This window comes from Diadema antillarum, unplaced genomic scaffold (genome assembly GCF_040938485.1).
Source record: "Diadema antillarum isolate AM-2024a unplaced genomic scaffold, OU_Dant_1.0 scf00000094, whole genome shotgun sequence".
NCBI lineage: Eukaryota > Metazoa > Echinodermata > Echinoidea > Diadematoida > Diadematidae > Diadema > Diadema antillarum.
In genome coordinates, this window is record NW_027270983.1 from 1062957 (window position 1) to 1083890 (window position 20934).

Genomic DNA, 20934 nt, shown 5'->3' on the forward strand with positions numbered 1-20934 from the left:
GAAACAGTTCATTGGCACTTTAAAGAACGGGTGCTAAATGAAATTGCAGATCAAATCGCATCACCTTGGTGATGAAGTCCCAAACTTGTGTAATTTGAGTCAGTAATTTTGACGTGGTTGTTGCATGATCAGCGACGTAGGGTTGCAATAATCAAGCCTATCACAAACAACAAAACAACTTCCACAGGTGAAAAGCATTAGTCATATCTAACTGACACGGTGCAACATCAAAATACGTTCAAGCCGAAAAAAAAAAACAGAACGGAACATTAAATGTCACTATCAACGTGATGACAAGAAAGAATTTTTGTTTTTAAACAATAAAGACTGCTTCTGAAGTCTACGATACTATAAGAGCTGTGACATTTTACATTTTATGGAAGGACGTGAAGTGTTATACGCTTTTGCAAAGAGCAGAGACAAAATAAGTGCTTGACGTTTTGCAATTACATGGAAAAAGGGGTAAAAATAATGGTCAAATACACTGTATATCCTTCTTGTAATAGGCAGTTGGCTTGATATAAATATAGTTTTTGTGCGATTTTTATTTTGTTTGAATTATTCAGCCTTGTCATACTACGATGAGCAGGGTTGCCGTATAGGACCCTTTGGGCCTCGAGTGTTACAAGCACGTTTTCATTCTTGCTTACCGCAAGAAATGTTTGACACAGCGATTGCGACTAAAAGAAAATATTAAGTTTGACGGACATTTTCTGGGAAAACCTTCAAAAGTTAAATAACACATTACTTTAGTACTTATTTCCACACTAAGAGGGTGTCATTTCAGAGATAGAATGGTACACAGGCGTAGCCGTCTGGACTTTTCATCACCTTGTAGGTTTTCCATGTTTTATCCACCACAAAGTAGAAAAAACAAAGCTCAAGATAATACGGTACAACAGAATTAATAATGGCATGCTCTGAGCATGAAGACGGTTAGATTAAGATCTTATATTTCATTTCAATCTACTATTTCATTCGGGACACGTAATCTGTCTCAACAGACAAGTTTTGATTTAAAAAGAAACACCATTTCATGGTTGTGCTGATTATTACAGCTACAGCAGAAACACTTAACAATTGTATAGTGAATATCTTAAAGCAACGACGCTGCACTATGGAACGAGTGTCACTCGGTGATAGGGTTTGACCTTGACGGTTCATTTAATGGCCCGCGTTCGAGACTCAGCTTAGCTGCACTGCCTCAACTTTCCTCACCTCTACTCCCAACTCTTCGAGAAATTTCCCTTAATCCCACTGAACATCCGAGCATAATTTGACCTTAAGAAGAGAGGGCCTGTCATTCAAAAGGTCATTTTGTAAAGAATAGTATCATATCCTATATCCACTAACGTGGACAGAGGCGTTCAAAGATTTGCACGATCGTTTTTTCCCCTTCCTTCTTTGCTGTTTTTATAAGGTGCATTCTGAGCTAGTTGGCCACGCTGCTCGCACTCTGCCACTTTTCAGCAGAGTACTGGGCCCCGTCTTATAAAACTAGCAATTGAAATCAATTCAAAATAATTATCATAAAACTTGCGACTGATTTCAACTTGCTATTAATCGAAAATATCCATTATAATATATAGATCAAACTGAAATTGCGATCAATCTGATATCTAAAGTATACGTTTAGTATATCTCGGTCTGACAAATCAAAATTTGCGGTGACCGTGAGACTACCTTCATGGTAAAGAGTCATATCTCCTCTATCTGATGATACCGTTTTTATAATTTTAATATCAGGGTTGAATGATTAATTGCAAATTCAATGGCAACCTCAACTTTGCGATTGATTTCGTATTTGCTGCAACTGACTTAGAATCAATCCCAACTTATGACAGATTTGCGATCAAGTCAGTCCGAAAAATATCGCGATTGATACGAAAATCGCAACTTTTCACGTTTGTTCTCAATCGCACAGTTGCAATTGATTGGGAGATTTATATGATTTGAATCAAATGCAAGTCTTTATAAGACGGAGCCCTGATCACACAACATAGTTTTGTTTGTTTGCTTCCATGATAAAATGTCACATAAGTATATTTATAGTATATACAGTCTTGTCCATTAACTCTTTGGTTTGCGTATTCAGCAATCTCATGCATATCAAAATGCTATGCGTACACCCCGCCTAACTTTGTCTGTCCCATGGGGTTAGCAGTACAGGGGAGGCGTACGCACAACTCCAGTCACACACTGATAGACCCCGCACAGACCCTTGGACTCCAGTGCCCCATTGTAGCTCTCTCCTCACCAACGTTAGCGTAGTTGGCTGCTGTTACCATGGAGACGGGCTCACCTCCCTGCTGTTCTCAAGGAAGCAAACCAACAATTGTAGGCGATATGCTACTGGTCACTCGCACATGATGTACCTTGGGCGCGACGGTGCGTTCTGTTTACGTGGTCCAAACAGTGTCATACACTTGCAAAAATGTTTCATCTCTTCATTCTCCTCCCCATTCTTAGTCTCTTCAGAAGTCTCCCCGCTGGGAAATAAACGTTTCAAATGTCTAAAAATCATTTCCGCTTGCTATGGAGCATCTCCATGAGGAGGCTGTTGTAAGGGACCTCGCCGTTGAGGTGCTTGTAGTACAGGTATTCCTCGGCGCGCTGGCTGATTTGCCTGATTTCTGGCAATAGTCTAAGCATCAGCCGGAACTTATCGCCAACCGTTGGGTACGAGGTCATGGTGTGTTCCAGCAGGGCGGCGCTGATTTGGTCTTGACAGCCGTCGATAATGTGCTTGTCATGAAGTGAGACTATACCTAGGCAGGGAAAACAACGGGGATGAATGCTATAAGAGAAATGGTCTTTGTGATATAAAATAATCAAAGACTAACCACATGAATTAAATGAACAGTATATGGAATGATACAGATGCGTTATCTTGTCAAACAAATCTCAAAACATCTGTGTCTCACAGGCAAAATGAAATTAGGGGAAAACAAATGCCTAAAGCACCGTTCGGGGAGAAGGCATAATGAATTATGCTTGCTGAACCACATCCTTTCCATAAAGAAAAACGAAGAAGTGAATACGTGAATTCATTTGTAAGACAATGCTTGCCATGTCGTTATGTTCGAAACATGACGAGAGAATTTTTTTTTTTGTATTTTGTTTCACACTAGGTCAGCAATTACTGAATACTTTCAGATACAGCAAGAATGGTTTTTTTTTTCGTGTGTGTGTAATAATGACAGGAGGACTCTGCCGACCCCTTCACGGATGTCCACTCACCAGGATTGAGCAGGATCATGAACTTCAAGCACACATACTCCTTGTGGTCGATCTTCAGCTCGCGCATGCGCATGACGATGCTGTTCATCTGGTCGAGCACGTCGCCGAGCCCCATGTGCGTGAGCGTCGACTGGTCCAGCGTCTGGCCGGTGATCATCAAGATGCCCTCGCCGTGGTGGTGTATTTGGCGGTAGAGGTGGTCGAAGAGGAGCAGCTCGCTCCACGAGTTCTGCAGGAGTTTCATCTGGTCTTCAACCTGATGGGAAGATGAGATAGAGTGAAAGGATGGACAGATAGAAACACAAAGGGGGAAGACAAAGAGGAAGAGAGCCAGAAAGAGAGAGAGGGAGAAAAGAATGGTTACTTATTTGTTGTGAAATCTATATCGCGACTTTTAACATCACTGTAACCTGCATCACTTCTTTCATGGACAAAAATTCAAATACTTATCCTAGTCAACAACACAACAGTCCCCAAAAGAAATGACTAGACATGTGTAGAAGTTGATCTACAAGAAAGAACATGAAACCAGGACCAAGTAAGGCACATTGGTTAACAGAAAAGAAATATATTATGTAACTGAACCAATTAAAAAGGCTTAATGATTTTGAATAGTTCTTGGGTACAACGGTATGGGTTTATATGTGATCAACAACATTACGAAATGAACTGCTGGCCGTCCCTGAAATTTCATTGTGTATGTCATATTACTGGGAGTGTTTTCATAATTTGGTTGCCTTTTCTCATGATTTTCGCCCATGCTGCAGCGCACAATGAAACGACTGAAAACTCGCTAGCTCACGAGAGAGTATAGAATCAGAACATGGAAAGTATTAGACATTTAGATGTGATGGAGGAAACGCAGTGGACATTATGACATGTGCCTCTTTTATTTGGCGAGTTGGGCAGGTGTGGTGAGATGCCACGTTCTAATGATGGCTGCCGTGAGATGGCACGATTTGACCAGTTCTCGTTTACACGAGGAAGCGGACACTTGCCCGCGTTGTGACTGTCACTTCCCCCTCCAGTCACGTGGCAGGCCTTGTCATGTGAATGGAACATGTGGGAGGTTTTCGTTTCATGTGGTTATGATATTGCTTCTGTGATTTTTAACCTACGTTGATGAACATTGTATGTTTTTGCTTCCATTGATAGAGCGAGACGCAGGGCAATTCGTGCTCTTGTAAGGCATTAGCCTCTCACCCCGTATGTGTAGAGAGGTTGAAATTCACATGATAAAGACCAGTCATACGGCTCAACAACCGATGTGACTATTTAGACTGCTATATTCCATTTCATAGAGCAAAATGCCTCCACAATAAACGGATAGCAGCCTCAAGCCAAGCATGAAATGAAGTGGACAAAGCTCCTTAAAAGATATCTTATCATCTTGCATATCGGATCCTCTACGACCAAGCTGTACAGTGGGACCATCTCTCCCTCTCTCTGATTTACTGGTTCTACATTATCTGCTGTTTCTTGCACAGAGATTATGAGCTCAAGTCGTATGTTTCGCAGTGATTCTCCAGTCAGCATTACATTAATGGCCCATCAAACCAGCAATCCGTACATAGATCCTCGCAGCCTACCACACGGTATGTCCGCGTGAATGACGTAACATTACGTAAGATTGTCTGGGTCGAGCTCTATTCGAGACATACGCGGTCACACGCTCACACATACCCTGGTATACACATATAAAACACATACACACAGTCATGTTTGGTGCAGCTACATGCATGGTCCAGCGAATCAATGGGCAACTTCATTCATTGGTGGGTGTTACATCGTCATCTTTTCTTTTTTTTTTTGTCTTTTCCGCCGACCACAAGAGGAAAAATGGTAAAGAAGGCGGCTCCCGCATATCGGAGCTTCGTATTGTCCGCTCAACGAGGTGGAGCAAAAAGAAATTTGAGACTTCTATCAGCATCCCAGACATGGTATTGTAATTCGGGTTATGCTCAATTGTTCCTGCTAAACATACTTCTCCCAGCCCCATTGATTGGGCTATTGATCAAACGTCTGCGGGTGCTATTACGTAATAGGTCTTAATAACAAATAACGGCAAACCGTTACGATAAGCCGGCGGAACGCCTGGGATTGAGGAGACGCTGGATGGCTAGCTGTACTGCTCCCAGCCAGATTATATCTTCCAGCGAATTTTAGACCACAAACCGGATAATGACGTACTTGAAAAGCATTCAAAGTGCATGCTAGCACAATGTGGTAGCAATAAACTACGTTTAAAATGTTCTTACACAGATCGCACCAGTAGTATGATTTGCTCATGCAAACTACTCCTCGGACAAAATATCGTAAGATTTAAGTGAAAGTGAAAACATTTATTCCATATATCTCCCTAAAAGGCAACAACAAAATATAAGTCGCGACGACCTACGACTTTGCAACATTCCTTATGCCCTGTCATCAATTTTGTCAACAGGACACCCACGCGCAAATTGAACATACGTTTTGTTAATGGGACACAAACACTAAAAGAAGCCTTCTAGAAAAATATCAACAGTGCGAGAAACGAGGGGCGGGGATGTGACAGCAACTGAAGGTTGCCTCTAAATAAGCAGTATATGGATAAATTCCCATCACTACTTCCAAACATTCGTTTTTCATAATATTCTGCAGAAAAAAAAGACAAATTACTGTTTAAACCAGTGTCATTGGCGATCTAAATTAGCTCAAATTTCTTTCTTCGCCGACTACGCTATCCGCCTACATTGGTTTGTCATGTAGTAAAATCGAATGTCAACTGTATAGGTAACTCGCTCCAATGAGTAATATTCTGTATTTCTCATATATACCTACCATCCGATCATGGAGCACCATAATCCGATCATTCACATTGGATTTACCACGCTTCCTGAAAGTGGTCGAAATACTAGTAAGCTGGAAATCGACATGGTACGGGATAGCACAAACAGGAGATTGCGTAAGAATGTTCCATCTCTGGATGGTAATCGGTCGGTGTTATGGCAACATCGTTAGTTTGGGGACAACCTACAGTGCCCCATCAATTCTCGCAACTAAATTGCATACTTCACCATTCAATAATTCTGTATCAACAATTCTTATACTTGTCTTCTTCGAATTATGTCCGCGTGATTGGGAGAAACGATGTGATTTTATATGACCGCATGTTTTTAAGCAACCTAGGAGATACCATGAAGTAGCTTCATGGAGTTACTAAGGGGGAGGGGGTATTGTGAAGGTATAGGTACTAATACATGAATCGGTCTGTTTCCCTTCCAAATTGATTCGATACGTAATCAGCGACAAGAGATCCAGGATGGGACAAGTAATATTTATACTAGCGTCACCAGCTGGCGAGGGGGCGTGATGGGGCGGGGATGAGCTGCGGGCGGCAGACAGGTATATGAGCCCCCGACTCAGGATGGACACATTTTTCTTCTCTTTTTGCTGACGATGTCAGATCGGCAGCAAGAGAAGCTGACAATCACCCCATATCTTCTCTGAAATTATCGCCATCTCACCATAAATTCCTTACCCAACCAGCCATTTCTTCCCACCCTCCTTCTTATCGGACTATTATCACAGCTGTTGCCTGTGATAGAAGCTGTTTTTCTGGAAAACCAAGAAACTCGTACACCTGGGAAACGTTCCCATTCGTTTCTTCCTTCCTATGCAATTCCTCAGATCCACTGTATAAGAAACAGTTGCCAAATATCCTGGCAAATACAGTCCGACTAAATTAATCAGTGAGAAATTTGTGCACTGGTTGCAACAAACTCTGCCAATCTCGAAGAATAGCATAATCGATTTCAGCTGCACCTATTCTTGCCCTCTTCCACAATACACTGTCTAAATCTAACCATGGCATTTTGAGTCTTTTGCGTAGAGAAAAATATTTGGAGAATGCAATGTGCAGATATGTCTTTCCGCTTTGCATACTACTAGTAGATAATACATTGCACTCTCCCCGCAAAAAAACAATTGGTTTGCAAATTTTACGCGACAATCATTTGTGATTAGGCTGAAGTGGGCCTTAGAGAGTATACGAGAAACAAAAACAAATTTGAATACTGCTTGAAGTGCATCTGGTCATCATTCTATTTCTATGAGCAGCATCAGCCACGGCTGTGTCTCTACTTCCGTATCTACATATTATCATCAATAACACCAGAAAAAAACCCCACCAAAATGCGTTCATTTGGCTCCATGCTCTCTTGCAATCAAATTCGTGTGAACAATGTAAAATTAGGAGGGGGAGGGGGGACACGCTTCGTAAATTAACGAACGAATAGCTGTAATTGTGAAGTCATTCACTCATTCATTCGCTCTTTCATTCACTTATTCATTCATTCATTCGTTCCCGGTTAGCCTTGACCTGTCCGCATATTGCCACTGAATAAGGCGGGCGACAAACGGATTTGCTGCTCAATAGGTGACGTTCAAACCACTGCAATGGCCCCAGAGAATATGTATAAGCGCGTGCATAATTTATGACGGTTGGATTTCTTGAAGATTTCGTTCAAGGGCATGTGTGTGTGTTGTGTGTGTGTGTGTGTGTGTGTGTGTGCGAGGGGGGGCTTTTAAACGTGTCTGAATGATTGTGACGATGGGTCATAGTGGATTATTGAAACGTGGGTTACGTAAGTATGCATCAGCATGCTCATGTATTTACATACACGTCAAACGAATAAATTTATATTTATAATATGTACACATCATACATAGCTATTATGTATTAAAGGTATTTATCTATAATGCAGCAGAGTATTGTAGAAGAAGAGATTTGATGAATGATGTTTGAGTTGAGGAAAACGATGAATTTTAGGTTCAAGCACAATTTTTGTTTTAAGAGACTTCTGTGCGAGCAACAGGGTTTTGAATCATTTCGAAATAGCTGGCGAAATGGCAGTGAGTTCACAGACAGAACATTACCTATCACGGCGAATGTCACGGCCGGGCTTCACCATATTAACAGTGAAGTATAACAGAAAATACAAACATTAAGAAGAAATGGTTTCTCTTTTGATAATTTCTCCTACACGATGCTTCAAACAAAATTTCTGTCTACCAAGCAAATTGTGTCTTAACTCCAACTTATACGATGAAAACGTAAACATATCAGCATGCAAAATTTATAAAAGCAGATACTATTGCTGACTACATGTAGAAGGCCATCTCTTCCATTGCCACCAGGTACCGGACGGCAGGTGACCCAACAAAAATCGTTTCAGACTCTCATTCCAACTTCAAAATCCCTGTTCCCTTGCAGTTTATCACAAAGCAAGTACGCAAATATTGCTGGAAAGGCTTGTGTAAGGTAAGCCATGCCATATCAGGTGGAAAAATTCTTGGCGTAGAAATAGGTGAATATTTAAATCTTTAATAAGACAGTCAGTGCATTTACTGTTAATATCCTATGACCACCTTGCTGATATTCGTTTCACGTAGATGCATGAAGGAATGGCTTATATCATAATGGTCAAGGGATAAAAAAGACACCATCAAACACAGCAAAACGAAACAAAACTAAACAAAACCATCTAAAAGGCACACAGAGAACCACGCAAACCATATAATTGACCTTACAATAATTTAGATACAAAATAACTATTAGCTAATGAATGAGGTTACTGCATGTTGCATTGTACGATATGGGAAATATCGAGTAACCTTTACCGTTCAGATTCTGAAAAATTGATGTCAGTTGGTTCTTGGACTAGTTCAAGATCGTCCAACATTTACATTAAGCTACCACTCAATTTGGTCTTGAAAAATGAGAGATGCAATACTTAAAATTTCCTCTTTATCTTACTTGCTCATGGGCGTCAGATACAGATTCCAAAAATAATATCGACATGGATCAAATGCCATGTGACATTTGCAAAGAAGGGAAGTTGATACCCGGGTATGAATGGGGCAAATATACACCAGTATGGACAAGAGGAAGGGGTGCAATGCCAGAGCAAATGGAGGTTACTCGAGAGAAGGAAGCTGGGAAGCTACGACAAAGTTGGGAGGGACGGGAAGAAGCAAGGAGCAATGAATACCTTCAGTTCTTTGAAGAAAAGACTATTTCTTGCCCAGTCCACAAATGCGAAGAGAGTCTGGTCTGCTAACTTGCATATCATGCTAAAGAAGTCCCCGGGCGCGGTCATGCCCATAGCTGTCTGGAGATAGGACGAGACCTTGGCTTGAAGCTGGACTTGGTCTGGCTCACTGCGCAGCAGTTCTAGGATCAATTTGGGCGTGTGGTCTGGCTCGGCCTTGACGGAGAGAGGGCTGGTGCTGGAACCCGAGGGCGGAGGACTTGATGTAGGGGGCTGGATGGGGCCCGTCGTTGTGTAGTTGATGGGCTGGATCTGCGGCGGCACCCCGTAGCCGTTCTGTTGAAGTGACATGGGCTGAGGGATGTTCATGATGGGTGGTTTGTTGAGTGGATCCCTAATGACCACCGCTGGGGGTGGATGGAGCGCCGAACTCCTGGAGGCCGCTGCGTGGATATTCTTGATGGCCATGGAAATGTCGGGATTCCCCGGAGTTGAGACAGCTCTTGCACTGGCTATTAGCCGGTTTCTCTGCTGCTGTTTCAAAGCTCGGTCTCGTTTGTACATCGGGCCGAACTTGTTCCGTCCACCCCTCATTCGGTCAGGCCGCACGGCTAGCGAGAAGAAAATTGAACGTGGCACATTTACAATGATTTCATAGGGAAGGGTTATTGTAAGCATACTGTTCCTAAGATGTTATAAAACCACTTCCTCATTATAATGTAAAACTAAAAGCAGGATTGCACAGTTGCATATATTAAACAGTTCTTTCCATAAAAAATCTAATCCCTGCATTAAGCACTATTCAAGTTTTGGTATGAGGAATATGTTATGTAGCCGAATTAAACAGTCTATTTAGGCATATATCCCGAATATCGTCTCGTCACATTACCCCTCCCCATGTTCACATACCATTTACTCAAGCTAGATGCTTATCTATGTCTCGGCACTTTGAGCAGGCTTCTATTTCCTGCAGGGTTACAATTTTCCTTTCATAAAGCAGAAGTGGCATTTCAGGCTGAAATGAATCTTTGCATCAAGAAATCTACCCGACTTTGAATTTCCCCAGTGATTCAATGTTCGTTGAACATATTTGTAACATAAACAAACAAAATTAAAAATACATTTGGAAGTTTGGAATATTATGGTATGATGAATGATTTTTGTTGTATATATATATATATATATATATACAATATGTGCTTTCATTTATCATCCTTAGTTCTTCTTCTCGACCAACCAACCTTCTAATTTCATCCCAACTTTGAGGCACTTCTGGAAGCGGCAGTAGGGACATCGCTTGCGCTGCGTCTTGTCGATAGCACAGTTCCTGTTCTCGATGCACGTGTAGACCTTCTTGTTCTGGACAGTCCGCTTGAAGAACCCCTTGCAACTCTCGCAGGTCAGCAGGCCGTAGTGGTAGCCGGACACCTTGTCGCCGCACACCGGACACTGCTCGTCGAACTCGGGCTTGACGTCCGACTGCTCGAAGTTGAAATCCATCCGCAGCGTGGGCGCTGCTGGCGACAGAAAGCAAAATAAAAGAGGCACATTGTGGAGACCACGTTAGTTGGCATAGTCAACGAATTTCATCTCTTCTTTATGTAGCTGGTATAAATTTATATGTATCCTGAGATTGCTCTGTGAAAGACTGCTCTGCATTTCGGGAACATGAAGTATCCCATAGACATTTTCAATTTTAGTAGCACAGGTCCTATAACATATGCTGTTTGAATGTTTACATGGTGATAGAAGTTTGCGGTAAAAACCAATGCATTACTTCTGTATACACTCATGTGTTGCCGGGAACCTCTCTCCTTTCTGATATTATCATACATAAATAAACATACATACACATGACTGCTATATCAACGTGTGCATATACACCAGTTTATAAATGAATATCTGTGTGAATACGCATACACTTTGGGTTACATTTTACTGATCGAAATTAGGTTAAGCATTTTTCCTTTTTTTCACTATTATGCGTGAGGGAATGTCTTCCTGTGAATATCATGCGTTTTATGTACGGCCAAAAGAATCGCCGTACGCCAGATAAGAAACACCCCGTGGCGTTCGTGGTTTCGCCCAGTGACGCCCCGGGCCCCGGCGGGTATGGCAACGATGGGTGTCGCCATCTCGGGCACACCGCGAGTGGCGCCCAAACGTCGCCAATGCGGCAATCATTCCACGTATTGGCACGAAACTGAGCGGAAAGACGCGTGTTGGATAGTTTTGTGCATGACTTGCTCCGAACCATTTTGCAAAACAACGTCTCGCAGAAGCGAAGATGTCTCCCTAGCTCTCCCCTGGTCGGCCTCCTCCAACCGAGTGGAGTGGCGTGAATTAGCGGTAATTGCTTGTAGCTCAATTCATGGACAAGTTGACAACAGGCATCGATAGTATAATTACGGTATTTGAACGCCTCTAGGAAATGTGAACATTAAAAGAGGGACAGTTAGTTACTTTACCTCTTTGTTCCCAATTTGAAGAACCAAATTTGATCTCAATAACTTAGGTAAAAATAAATGAAATATGAAAAAAAGAACACTTATCGAGCAATAATTATCATTTCCAAACGAGAAGATCTAAGAAACAGTGTTTTGACCAAATGAGAACCCTTCACCGAAGAACAATGGGAAAAGACATCTGAGGGATACCCTATCACACACACACACGCACACACACACAAAAAAAAAATACCGGGAAATAACACACATTCCCTGCCCTAAGGTCAAAAACCTCAATATCTTTTCACTGAGCGAATGATCTTGATCATAAACAATCTATCCCACTTTCCACATGATGTTATTTAGATCCTCACTTATGGTGGTGGTATACCACTTAACAATTTGATCTTTTAAAACTGTGTAAGTTGGAATGAAATAAAATTGCTATAGGCCAAATGAATAAAATTACAAACTTTCATCGAAATCTTCAACGGTAAAGTTGATACGATGTAATTGCAATCTCATTGACCTATTTCACAAGAAAGCTGGAAAAGCGCCAATCTAAATAGCTATACTAGAAATGGGCGCCACGAAATTGAAACTTTAAATACAGAGTCCAGTTTTGTAAGCAAAGGGAGAGATATGTCACCTCAAGACCAAACCTCTTACCTCTGACTGAAACTAGAAAGATAAACAGACAAAGACGAAGAGGAAGATGAAGAAGAAGAAGTAAAAAGAAACTAAGGAAAAAGCATGGTCCTATCGACTGAATGCAGATCATAAACAGCGGGACAGCGGGATGGTCATTAATCATGCCACACACAATGTGGTGGTGGGTTTGACATCTTCTTTTTTAAATTAATGTCTGCAGATTCAAAAGCACCAGCGGAATGATTTTGTCGTTTCTGTTTCTCCTTTTATTTACCAGTGGATTGCCTTTGTCTCTGTTGCATCACTGAAACAAGTCAGTGTAAGATTTTCCCCCATCATCTTATCTACGTCCAGCCTGATGCGCGGTCCGAATCCAGGAGAAAATGTACGTAGCTCGGTTGCATGATTAAGTGCGCGCTGCAACCAGGAGCAGCGTTGCTTGCTATAATCCGTTCAGAGCACGGTGTGTTGCTCATTATAATCGGGTGTGGCAAGAGAAAGAGAGAGAGAAAAGAGAAGAGAAGACAGACGTGGCTCAAAATATGGAGCAGGAATCTCAACCACGATGATAATTATGCTGATGACCACTTACCTATACAGAGCCATGCAACAATCACACACATTAAAGACGCGAGTCAAGAGAGAGAGATACAAGAAATAGAGCTAAAGGAATGGAAAGATGGTTAGAGAGGGGAGAGAAGCTATAGGCGAAGGGGAAAGAAGATGAATTGAAGAGCCTCAATAGAGAAGACGTACGAATGGTGTTTGTAGAGCTATGCATGTAGAGTTATGATTTGCGTTCTCCTACATGCCGCTTGGATGCAATTCTTATAAATTATTATATATGACGAATGGCGATAAACATATCCCTATACCTATAAGCATACTTATAGTCGATAAATGTCAGCTAGCATAAATAACCCTCTCACTTTAACAAAAAAAAAGGAAAATAAAAAAGTGAACAGTGGTAAAGTCAGGGCGATGTCAAGTACACTATGTATATCCTCCAAGCATGGAGCTGTAGATCCATACTCCAAGCCTGCTGTTCTGTATCGAATTGGTCGGGAGAGTAATACATGTTTACTATCAAATTTGTGCCAAATATAGAACGTTAGCAATGGTGACGTTACCACAACGCTTCCAACATTCTATAGGCCTACATACTGTATTGCTATATGACATTAGATGCATAAGTATTTTTCTTTTTTTGTGTGAATCTACGAATACAAATGTCTTCAGTATTCAAACAATAAAATTGGGCGGTTCTTTGTCGGGTGTGACTGTTTGTGTGGATATCATAGATGTGGCGTTCTATGAAATTGAATGTAGGAATAAAATCATTATTACGCAGGTGATTGTTCAAGGCAGACAACAATCTGCAAATGCCATGATGCCTACCCAAGATGAACACAAAAACACCCGTTTCTAAGCTACCTTTGATTGGATCTATAAGAGGGCAGGTAGCAGCCAGTAAATAGTCTGTTTTGTGCTGATACTTTCAACGTAGTATACGCCCACATCGCTGTGTTCTCTTTCTCATGACGGAGAAGCAAACAGTGGAATGCAATGCATGTTGTAATGATATGGCAATAAGACATGTTTTCTGGTTTCTGTGGATGATCATCATGAGAGCACATTCTGTACCCGAGGATCTATACGCTCAGCCCTTTTTGATTCACCGATGACGTGCTTAGCATTGAAAATATGAAACATGGCTGATTTTGTGACATCCCTTGTGTTCACGAACAGAGGTTGGCATTGAAAGTGTGCAAGGGGTGAGGGGTAGAGAGAGATGCATAGAAGAGGAAAAGAGGAGGAAGGAGAGAGCCGTACGCCGTACGATTTATTCAGTTCGGCAGACAGTGTAATTACCGTCTTGAGCCGAAGCGAAGAAAAACGGCAAGATGAATAGTTGGCATGTACAGCAGTCAAGCCCGACCGATAAACGTTGAGCTCCGAGATCAGTCAACAAAATGATGGTAAACTATCATGATCCATCATAAACATGCATGCCTTCGCTCCGAAAAGACTCTTCTTCTTCGCCATTGACCGAAAAACGAAAGAAAATAATCTCTGCAGTGACACGAGACCAAGTCTTTTGAAATATCTTTTTTGAACGTTTTACGCGTGGATACAGTCGACTGCGGATTGTTATGTACCCAATATCGTGTAGACTAGTCGCAGGGAGGTGGGATACCTCCCCGCTAGTTGGGTGTCTAAAGCGTGAAACGTGATCATACATCACTTTATACACAAATCATGACAACTTTCCACGAAATTTGACGATTTTACCAATACCATAATCCTCAGAATGATAGAAACCATCTGTATTTTTCTCAGTCATCCTTCCCGTGTTCAGAGGAGGATAGAGACTGTCGAGTGGAGAGAAGCAATGGGAAACGGTTTACATGTTAGAACGGCTCCGCCATGTTGTTCAAAACAAAGAAAGGCTATACATAATCATTGTGTCTGGAGGACTCTGCTCTGCTCTTCATGCAAAGCGAAATGCCAGCTGCAGCATCATGAGTGATTTATGCTGCTTTATCTTCTTCCTCATTGTGAAGGAATATTATCGTTCGCCTTCATCTACAAAAGTATCACAATTTGGGTTGTCTCAGCATTGTCCATCGGACCAAGCATGAGAGTGTATGGCCAGCAGCGCACGGTTTCGACCTCATGGGTCATATCAACCTGATGCGCCCCTCGTTAGGCAGCGGATAGTAAAGCGAAGATATTTGAGATTGGATGAGACAACTCAAGACAAGCTAAAACTGCAGCAAACCTTGCGATTGTGGCGCCATGACTCACGATAGAAAACGAGAGAGTCCGGCCTTTCCTGAGAGAAAAATCTCACATAGATTCTCTGTTGCATTTTCTCATAAGACTCATGCCACATGTCCAGAATGGGTCCTTGATTATAGAACCTTCGGGCAGGAGCGAGGACAGACGGGTCACCATCGTACACGTTCTTCAAGATAACAAGTGTGACGGATTTGTTGTTTTCATCACATTTTCGTTTTTAAAGTCAAAGTAATGAGAATTATGCGTGTGAGGGGAGAGTTAAAATGAACATTTGAGCTAAAAGTAACAACATTCGTGCATAACTGGACAAAAATGCCTTTAGTTACAGGTATCATGATAACGCCATTGACTCTTCTTAAAGGTAGGCCTTTGTGAGGCACCACGTTTCTCCGCTTTGTGGTCTATACCGACTTGGGCCTACATTTGGATCTTGCTAGAGCGGACATGGCGTGGCAACATGTGAAGGCAAAGCAAAGACTAGACAACTGAGTAGAAGATGGTAGGGGACACGCCTACCCGATAGCAGCGACCAAACGCTGTCTCACAAAGCATGATCGACTGGCCACTTTACACCAATCTCCCATGATGGAGGAGCAGATTGTGCCGAGGTGATGCACGTGGGTAAAGTGAGGGTCATCCGGTGACGATGAACCGAACTCGACGGTACACATATCGAGTTTCTCCTCTCAAGTTCTCGTCCAACCGTCCTGCTCGGCACGGCACGACTAAAATTAGTTCTCTGAGCTCCCGAGAACGAGAGAAGGGGGTGGGGGGGTATCGCTGAAAAGGAAAGTACAGTGAACTAAAACACAGCAAGGAACAGCCCTCCATGAAAAAAAATGAACGAAGACCCGAATTCTTTTCAAGAAAGAATTGTCAGTGTACCTGCTCACTAGAAGCAATTTGGTATCCGATGACGCTTTTGGATTCATCCGGCCATCCTCCCAAATGTTTTGCTCCTCATCATACTCGGCCATATCCTTAGATTATAGAGACCTTAATGATCTACAATCCTACAGGGTGCTAATGCAAACTGATGTGCCCAAGAACAAGCCGTGGGTTTCCGAATAAGAATAAGAGGAAAATGTTAGCTGGTCTTGCAGTTGACGAAGCGGAACGAGTCGTGGATTGTACATTTGCAAGAAAAGAATCCGATCACTTTAATTAATTCCATCAATGATTGCACCTAGTATTTTGAATAATACCCTCAAGATCAACGTCTTGCTAATACAAGTACCGTCAGGATAAAAATGTGACGTCATAATGTCCTGACAAAAACCCGGCAATCACTGACCTGAAGCAATATGGATGATTGGTAAAAATTGTGTTGAACCAAGTTGCATAGTTAAACATAAAGACTTTTTTCAACTTTTCCTCTGACCCGCTTCCCCTTTACTAGCACCAGTAAGCTCTCAAGGTCAAAGGTTTCAAGTCATAATTAAGTAGACCATTTTAGATATTTAAAGACTACATTTCCAGTCTCAGTAATAAATCAGGTGTCGTGAAGTTAAGAAGGGAGGAGTTTTTCTTTTTTGTTGTTGTTACTCCTTTTAATAATCATTGCAACGTCAGCGGTTCGTGTACAGTTTGTTGCGCATCTTTCTTATCTCGCCGCAGCAGTCTTAAAGTAAACATTTTGTGTATATCTATACTTCAAAATGCTGCGGTTTCTGGTTTTCATTGGCATAGGCAATAAAAACATATCCATCAACGACCGGAACACGACTACGAGTTTCTATTCAGTGGATGTAGGGTACCAACAAAGCAGCGCATACTCAGTATTGGAATTTACCTGACGGGTTCTTTAGTTTTGGTATCACACCGGAAGGTATGAACTTCCTCCTCAGGCAAACGAGAAAGCGTTAGGGAATAATGGCGGAAAAGGTATAGGCAATATCGTAACCAACGTTGCATTACCTGCAAATGCACTACCTTTTTGGGCAGAGTGAGACGACGAGAATTTCTCGATTCAAATAGAACAAGTAATTTGTATCATCAAATTCAACATTTATATCCAACTAGAAATAATGTATGCCACACTCACTAGCTCTCTTTAATTATACATTTATATACAAATATATACACACACATATAATATGAGTTGCTTGCATTGAATTGATCAGGAAACATTAAAAATGCTTGAAATCATCGCTTTGTGTTCAGTTGCCAAGAAGATCATGAGGCTTCTTTAATTGAAATATACACAAGCTTTAATATGGTACAGAAGAATGAGCTGATATATCATGCACGAAGAGCTAGTGATATTAACATGTCAATGGCGATTACAGTTCACGAAGATCCCCACTACGGGAGCTCGTCTATCGCTCGAAACGTGACACATTCAAATGGATCACGTGTATGGCTGTGCTCCTCGAATCTATGGACAAGAGGCATATACATGTACGTATATGTATGGAGATATTGAATAGATTAGCAAATCAAAACTCCTATATTATTCAAACAGAGAACAATGTCAAGAAATGTTCAGTTTAGTCGACATTCTCCTACCCTCTTTTCAGTCTACTTTTTTTCCTGGTAAAGTCCAAATGAAAATGGCTATTACTGTCTAGCATGCCCCAGTCTACTCATTAGATCACTACATCTTCAGAAGTCCTCATAGCTCATGAGAATACCTTCAGTTTTTGAAGAGAGTAGCTTGCCATCGCGTGTATACGTCAATGTGTTCGACAAAGGTTTCTCACAACCTTTAGCTTTAGCCCATATATAGAACATACAATCGATATAAACACCAAGCATGATTTCCACATGAAATGCGATTTCTCAGCTTCTCTAAGGCGTTAGGCAAAATTTGTGATATTTACAGAAAATGACCTTTGTCTGATCTGCGTCGACTATGGATAAGGACCAGAGAGGCGATGCAGCCTATACAGATAGAGTTATGTCGTCTACTTATAGAAATTTAGTATAGATGTTGTTAGTATCAACTCTGTTCGATTCCCCATCCTCATCCCTTCCAATGATGCAACACAGCGACGCATGTGATGTGACCACGGTCCACAGTGTTGCTTTTGCCTCAACCAGGATAACGTTTTCGAATTTTCCCATGTAGTCACTCCAAACAGCGCAATGATGCTTGTTTTTATTTCCCCTTTGTACAACCAAGGAGCTTCACTGAAATTCCTTGGTACAACGGTACGGTCGTCACGTTTCTGGTAGAGTGCTCCCTTCCTTGCCGTTATATGGCTCCATGAACTTGAATAGTATTGGACTGCATTGTCTTAGACAGATCACTATTAGTGGCTCTATCATTCAACTACACATATTTTTCCCCTATCAACACAGATCGGACCTGTAATGACGCTGTGTCAATTGCAATAATTAATGGATACAAAATTTGTATCTTATTATCTCTGTTTAAAGTGATTGATCGAAATTATTTAATAAGAAGTGACTGCGGGGGACTTGATATATCAATATATAATAGGAAAAATATCACACGAATGCCATGAAGATGTTCCTTTCAAAAGATGATGATGATGATGTGACCAAGTTACTCGACACAAACCATAAAGGTGCGCCAAATAAAATGAAAAATGAGTGCGGTAAAAAAAAATGAGTGTGGTATGTGTATATTATACACGTTTGGTCCAAGAGTAAACAAAAAACAAAAAACATTTCTATTGTTTAGCTGCATAATTATATGAACAAGTACAGAATGCATAAAAACATACGCATGCACACACATACATACATACACACACACACGCACACATACGGATACGTTGCGTACAAAGAGCATTATGTAAAGTGAGTACAGCACAGGCATCTAAATTCTAAAAGATACTTTTTTTTAAATTAAATACAGTATCTCGTTTAAGGTTTTAACTACGCCCGTACATGATTGATAATTTCAAGTAGCGCCAGCTGAAGTTATGGAAGGAATAGACCAGAGCAAATTCGGGAATTCGAGCGCTCATTTTAGACGATTCCCCTCAGCTCAGACAAACCTTCCGTCACATAAGTTTCAAAACAAAGCCAGAGAATAGTACGGGATGCTTAATTTTCTATAACAAGAACATTACTAGGTACACAGTAGGTTTGGTGATTTAACGCATGACAATGCAACATGAATTGGAAGGCAGATAAGCAGAAAATAGAATATATTGGTAGCGCATGGCATGGCGTTGGCGAGAACTCAGTCAAAACACTCAATGAGAATACACTGACCTTGACCCAAAGGCGAGGGCAACCCATCAGCGACGAATCCCCCAGACGGAGCCGCGTCTACCGCCATAGCTTTACGCGTTACGTGTTACTCGTAAGCGAGCGAACGAGCGGGCGAACACAAGTGCGTGAGCTCCCTGTCCACAGGCCAATCCCAAGCAGAAACACGCACACAAATTCGATAATCAATCGATAATTTCTGTGTGATTCCTTTTTGTCGGACACACATGACCTCAGAAATTTCTAGTAAAGTATACCCCTTACGGATCTCTTGGCATTAGAAACCCCTGGTTCCCCTCGAAAAGGTATAAAACTCCATGTGAAACGATGCTACCCCGTGGAATCGCGGGAGAGTGTAGGCTCTAGCGCGCAGAAATCGCCGGGTTCCCCGCATAGCTAAAAAAAAAAAGTATGCTAATCCGTGCGTTGCTGCGGTTGAACGTGATGAGAAAATCGCACTGCGCAAGTCCAAAAGTCAGCACTACATATTCATATATGTAAATTAACCTTAGTCACGTTCGCATACTTAACGAGTAGTACGGATGAAACCGCATGTGTGATTGGTCAATTACAGAACACTGAGGGTACTCAATAACAATAGCTAAACCAATCAACGATTAGGTTGGCGAGGTAGTTCAGACGGTGATACACAACAAACCCTGGAGGAACGCTGCCTTCCGGAATAAATACACTAGCACGCGTACGTGAAATCATGCCGTCGGGATTGTACACACGCGGAAGGAAAGTGCGAGCTAACTCTGAGTGTAGGCTGCTACGGCTTGGGAATAAGCAAGAATTCGCGCTGAACTTGAGATTATGTCAGCATTGGACGTAAATACTCAAAATCACATTGATGGACTCCCCCTTCCTAGCTGCACATTTGCTCCAGGAATGAAAATTAACAACGTAATATATGCAAACATCACAGGAATAATTAACATCTCATACCTGGCCTGCCCGGGAACCTACTCTGGTAATATTTTGGAACACTTCACATTAACTTTAAAACAATTCTGTTACAGAACTTTAAAATTGATTATTATATAGTACCGGCAACAGCAAACATCACAACATACATGGAACACACAATAACAACTTTTTTCAAGTAAAGAATAAGGTAAATATTCAATTCGATAACACTTCCTAAACTTACTTTTTATGTTGTCAATCGAAATATCCCCATATTCATCCATCGAATATGGTCCAGGAAATAGATATTCGGTGTGCTCCGGTAACATCGGCATGTTGTAGCGATGATACGCGTTGTAGTCCCGGTAATGCGCAATTTTTACTGCTTTTGGCAACGATTTAAGCGAGAAATTGTAAATTGTGGTATGGTCTACTGCCGTCACTGGTGCAGGAAATGGCACTTCGCAAGTATGAAATTTATCATGAGTTGCTCGATTTTCCAGAGAAAACGAAGAACTAACAACGGGCTGAGAATGATAAAATATAATATTTTTTCGTAGTGCAAGTTGGAGACAACGTATGCTGCAAGAGCGGAAAACGTGAGTCGAGTAGCATCGCGTATAAACACACACACACACACTTGCGGACCACTGTACGTGAATAAGGTA

General features: G+C 41.6%; 1 protein-coding gene across 1 annotated transcript; it reads right to left on the reverse strand.

Moving 5' to 3' along the window:
• Nucleotides 1–2253: 2253 nt before the first annotated feature.
• LOC139718408 (nuclear receptor subfamily 5 group A member 2-like) lies at nucleotides 2254–20616 on the reverse strand. The gene is made up of 5 exons (XM_071629882.1): nucleotides 20511–20616; nucleotides 10514–10789; nucleotides 9273–9883; nucleotides 3241–3496; nucleotides 2254–2768 (listed from the first exon to the last, which is right to left on the reverse strand). The coding sequence occupies exons 1-5, from the start codon at nucleotides 20599–20601 to the stop codon at nucleotides 2521–2523; spliced, it is 1482 nt and encodes a 493-aa protein (XP_071485983.1). The 5' UTR covers nucleotides 20602–20616; the 3' UTR covers nucleotides 2254–2520.
• Between the last annotated feature and the right edge of the window lie 318 nt (nucleotides 20617–20934).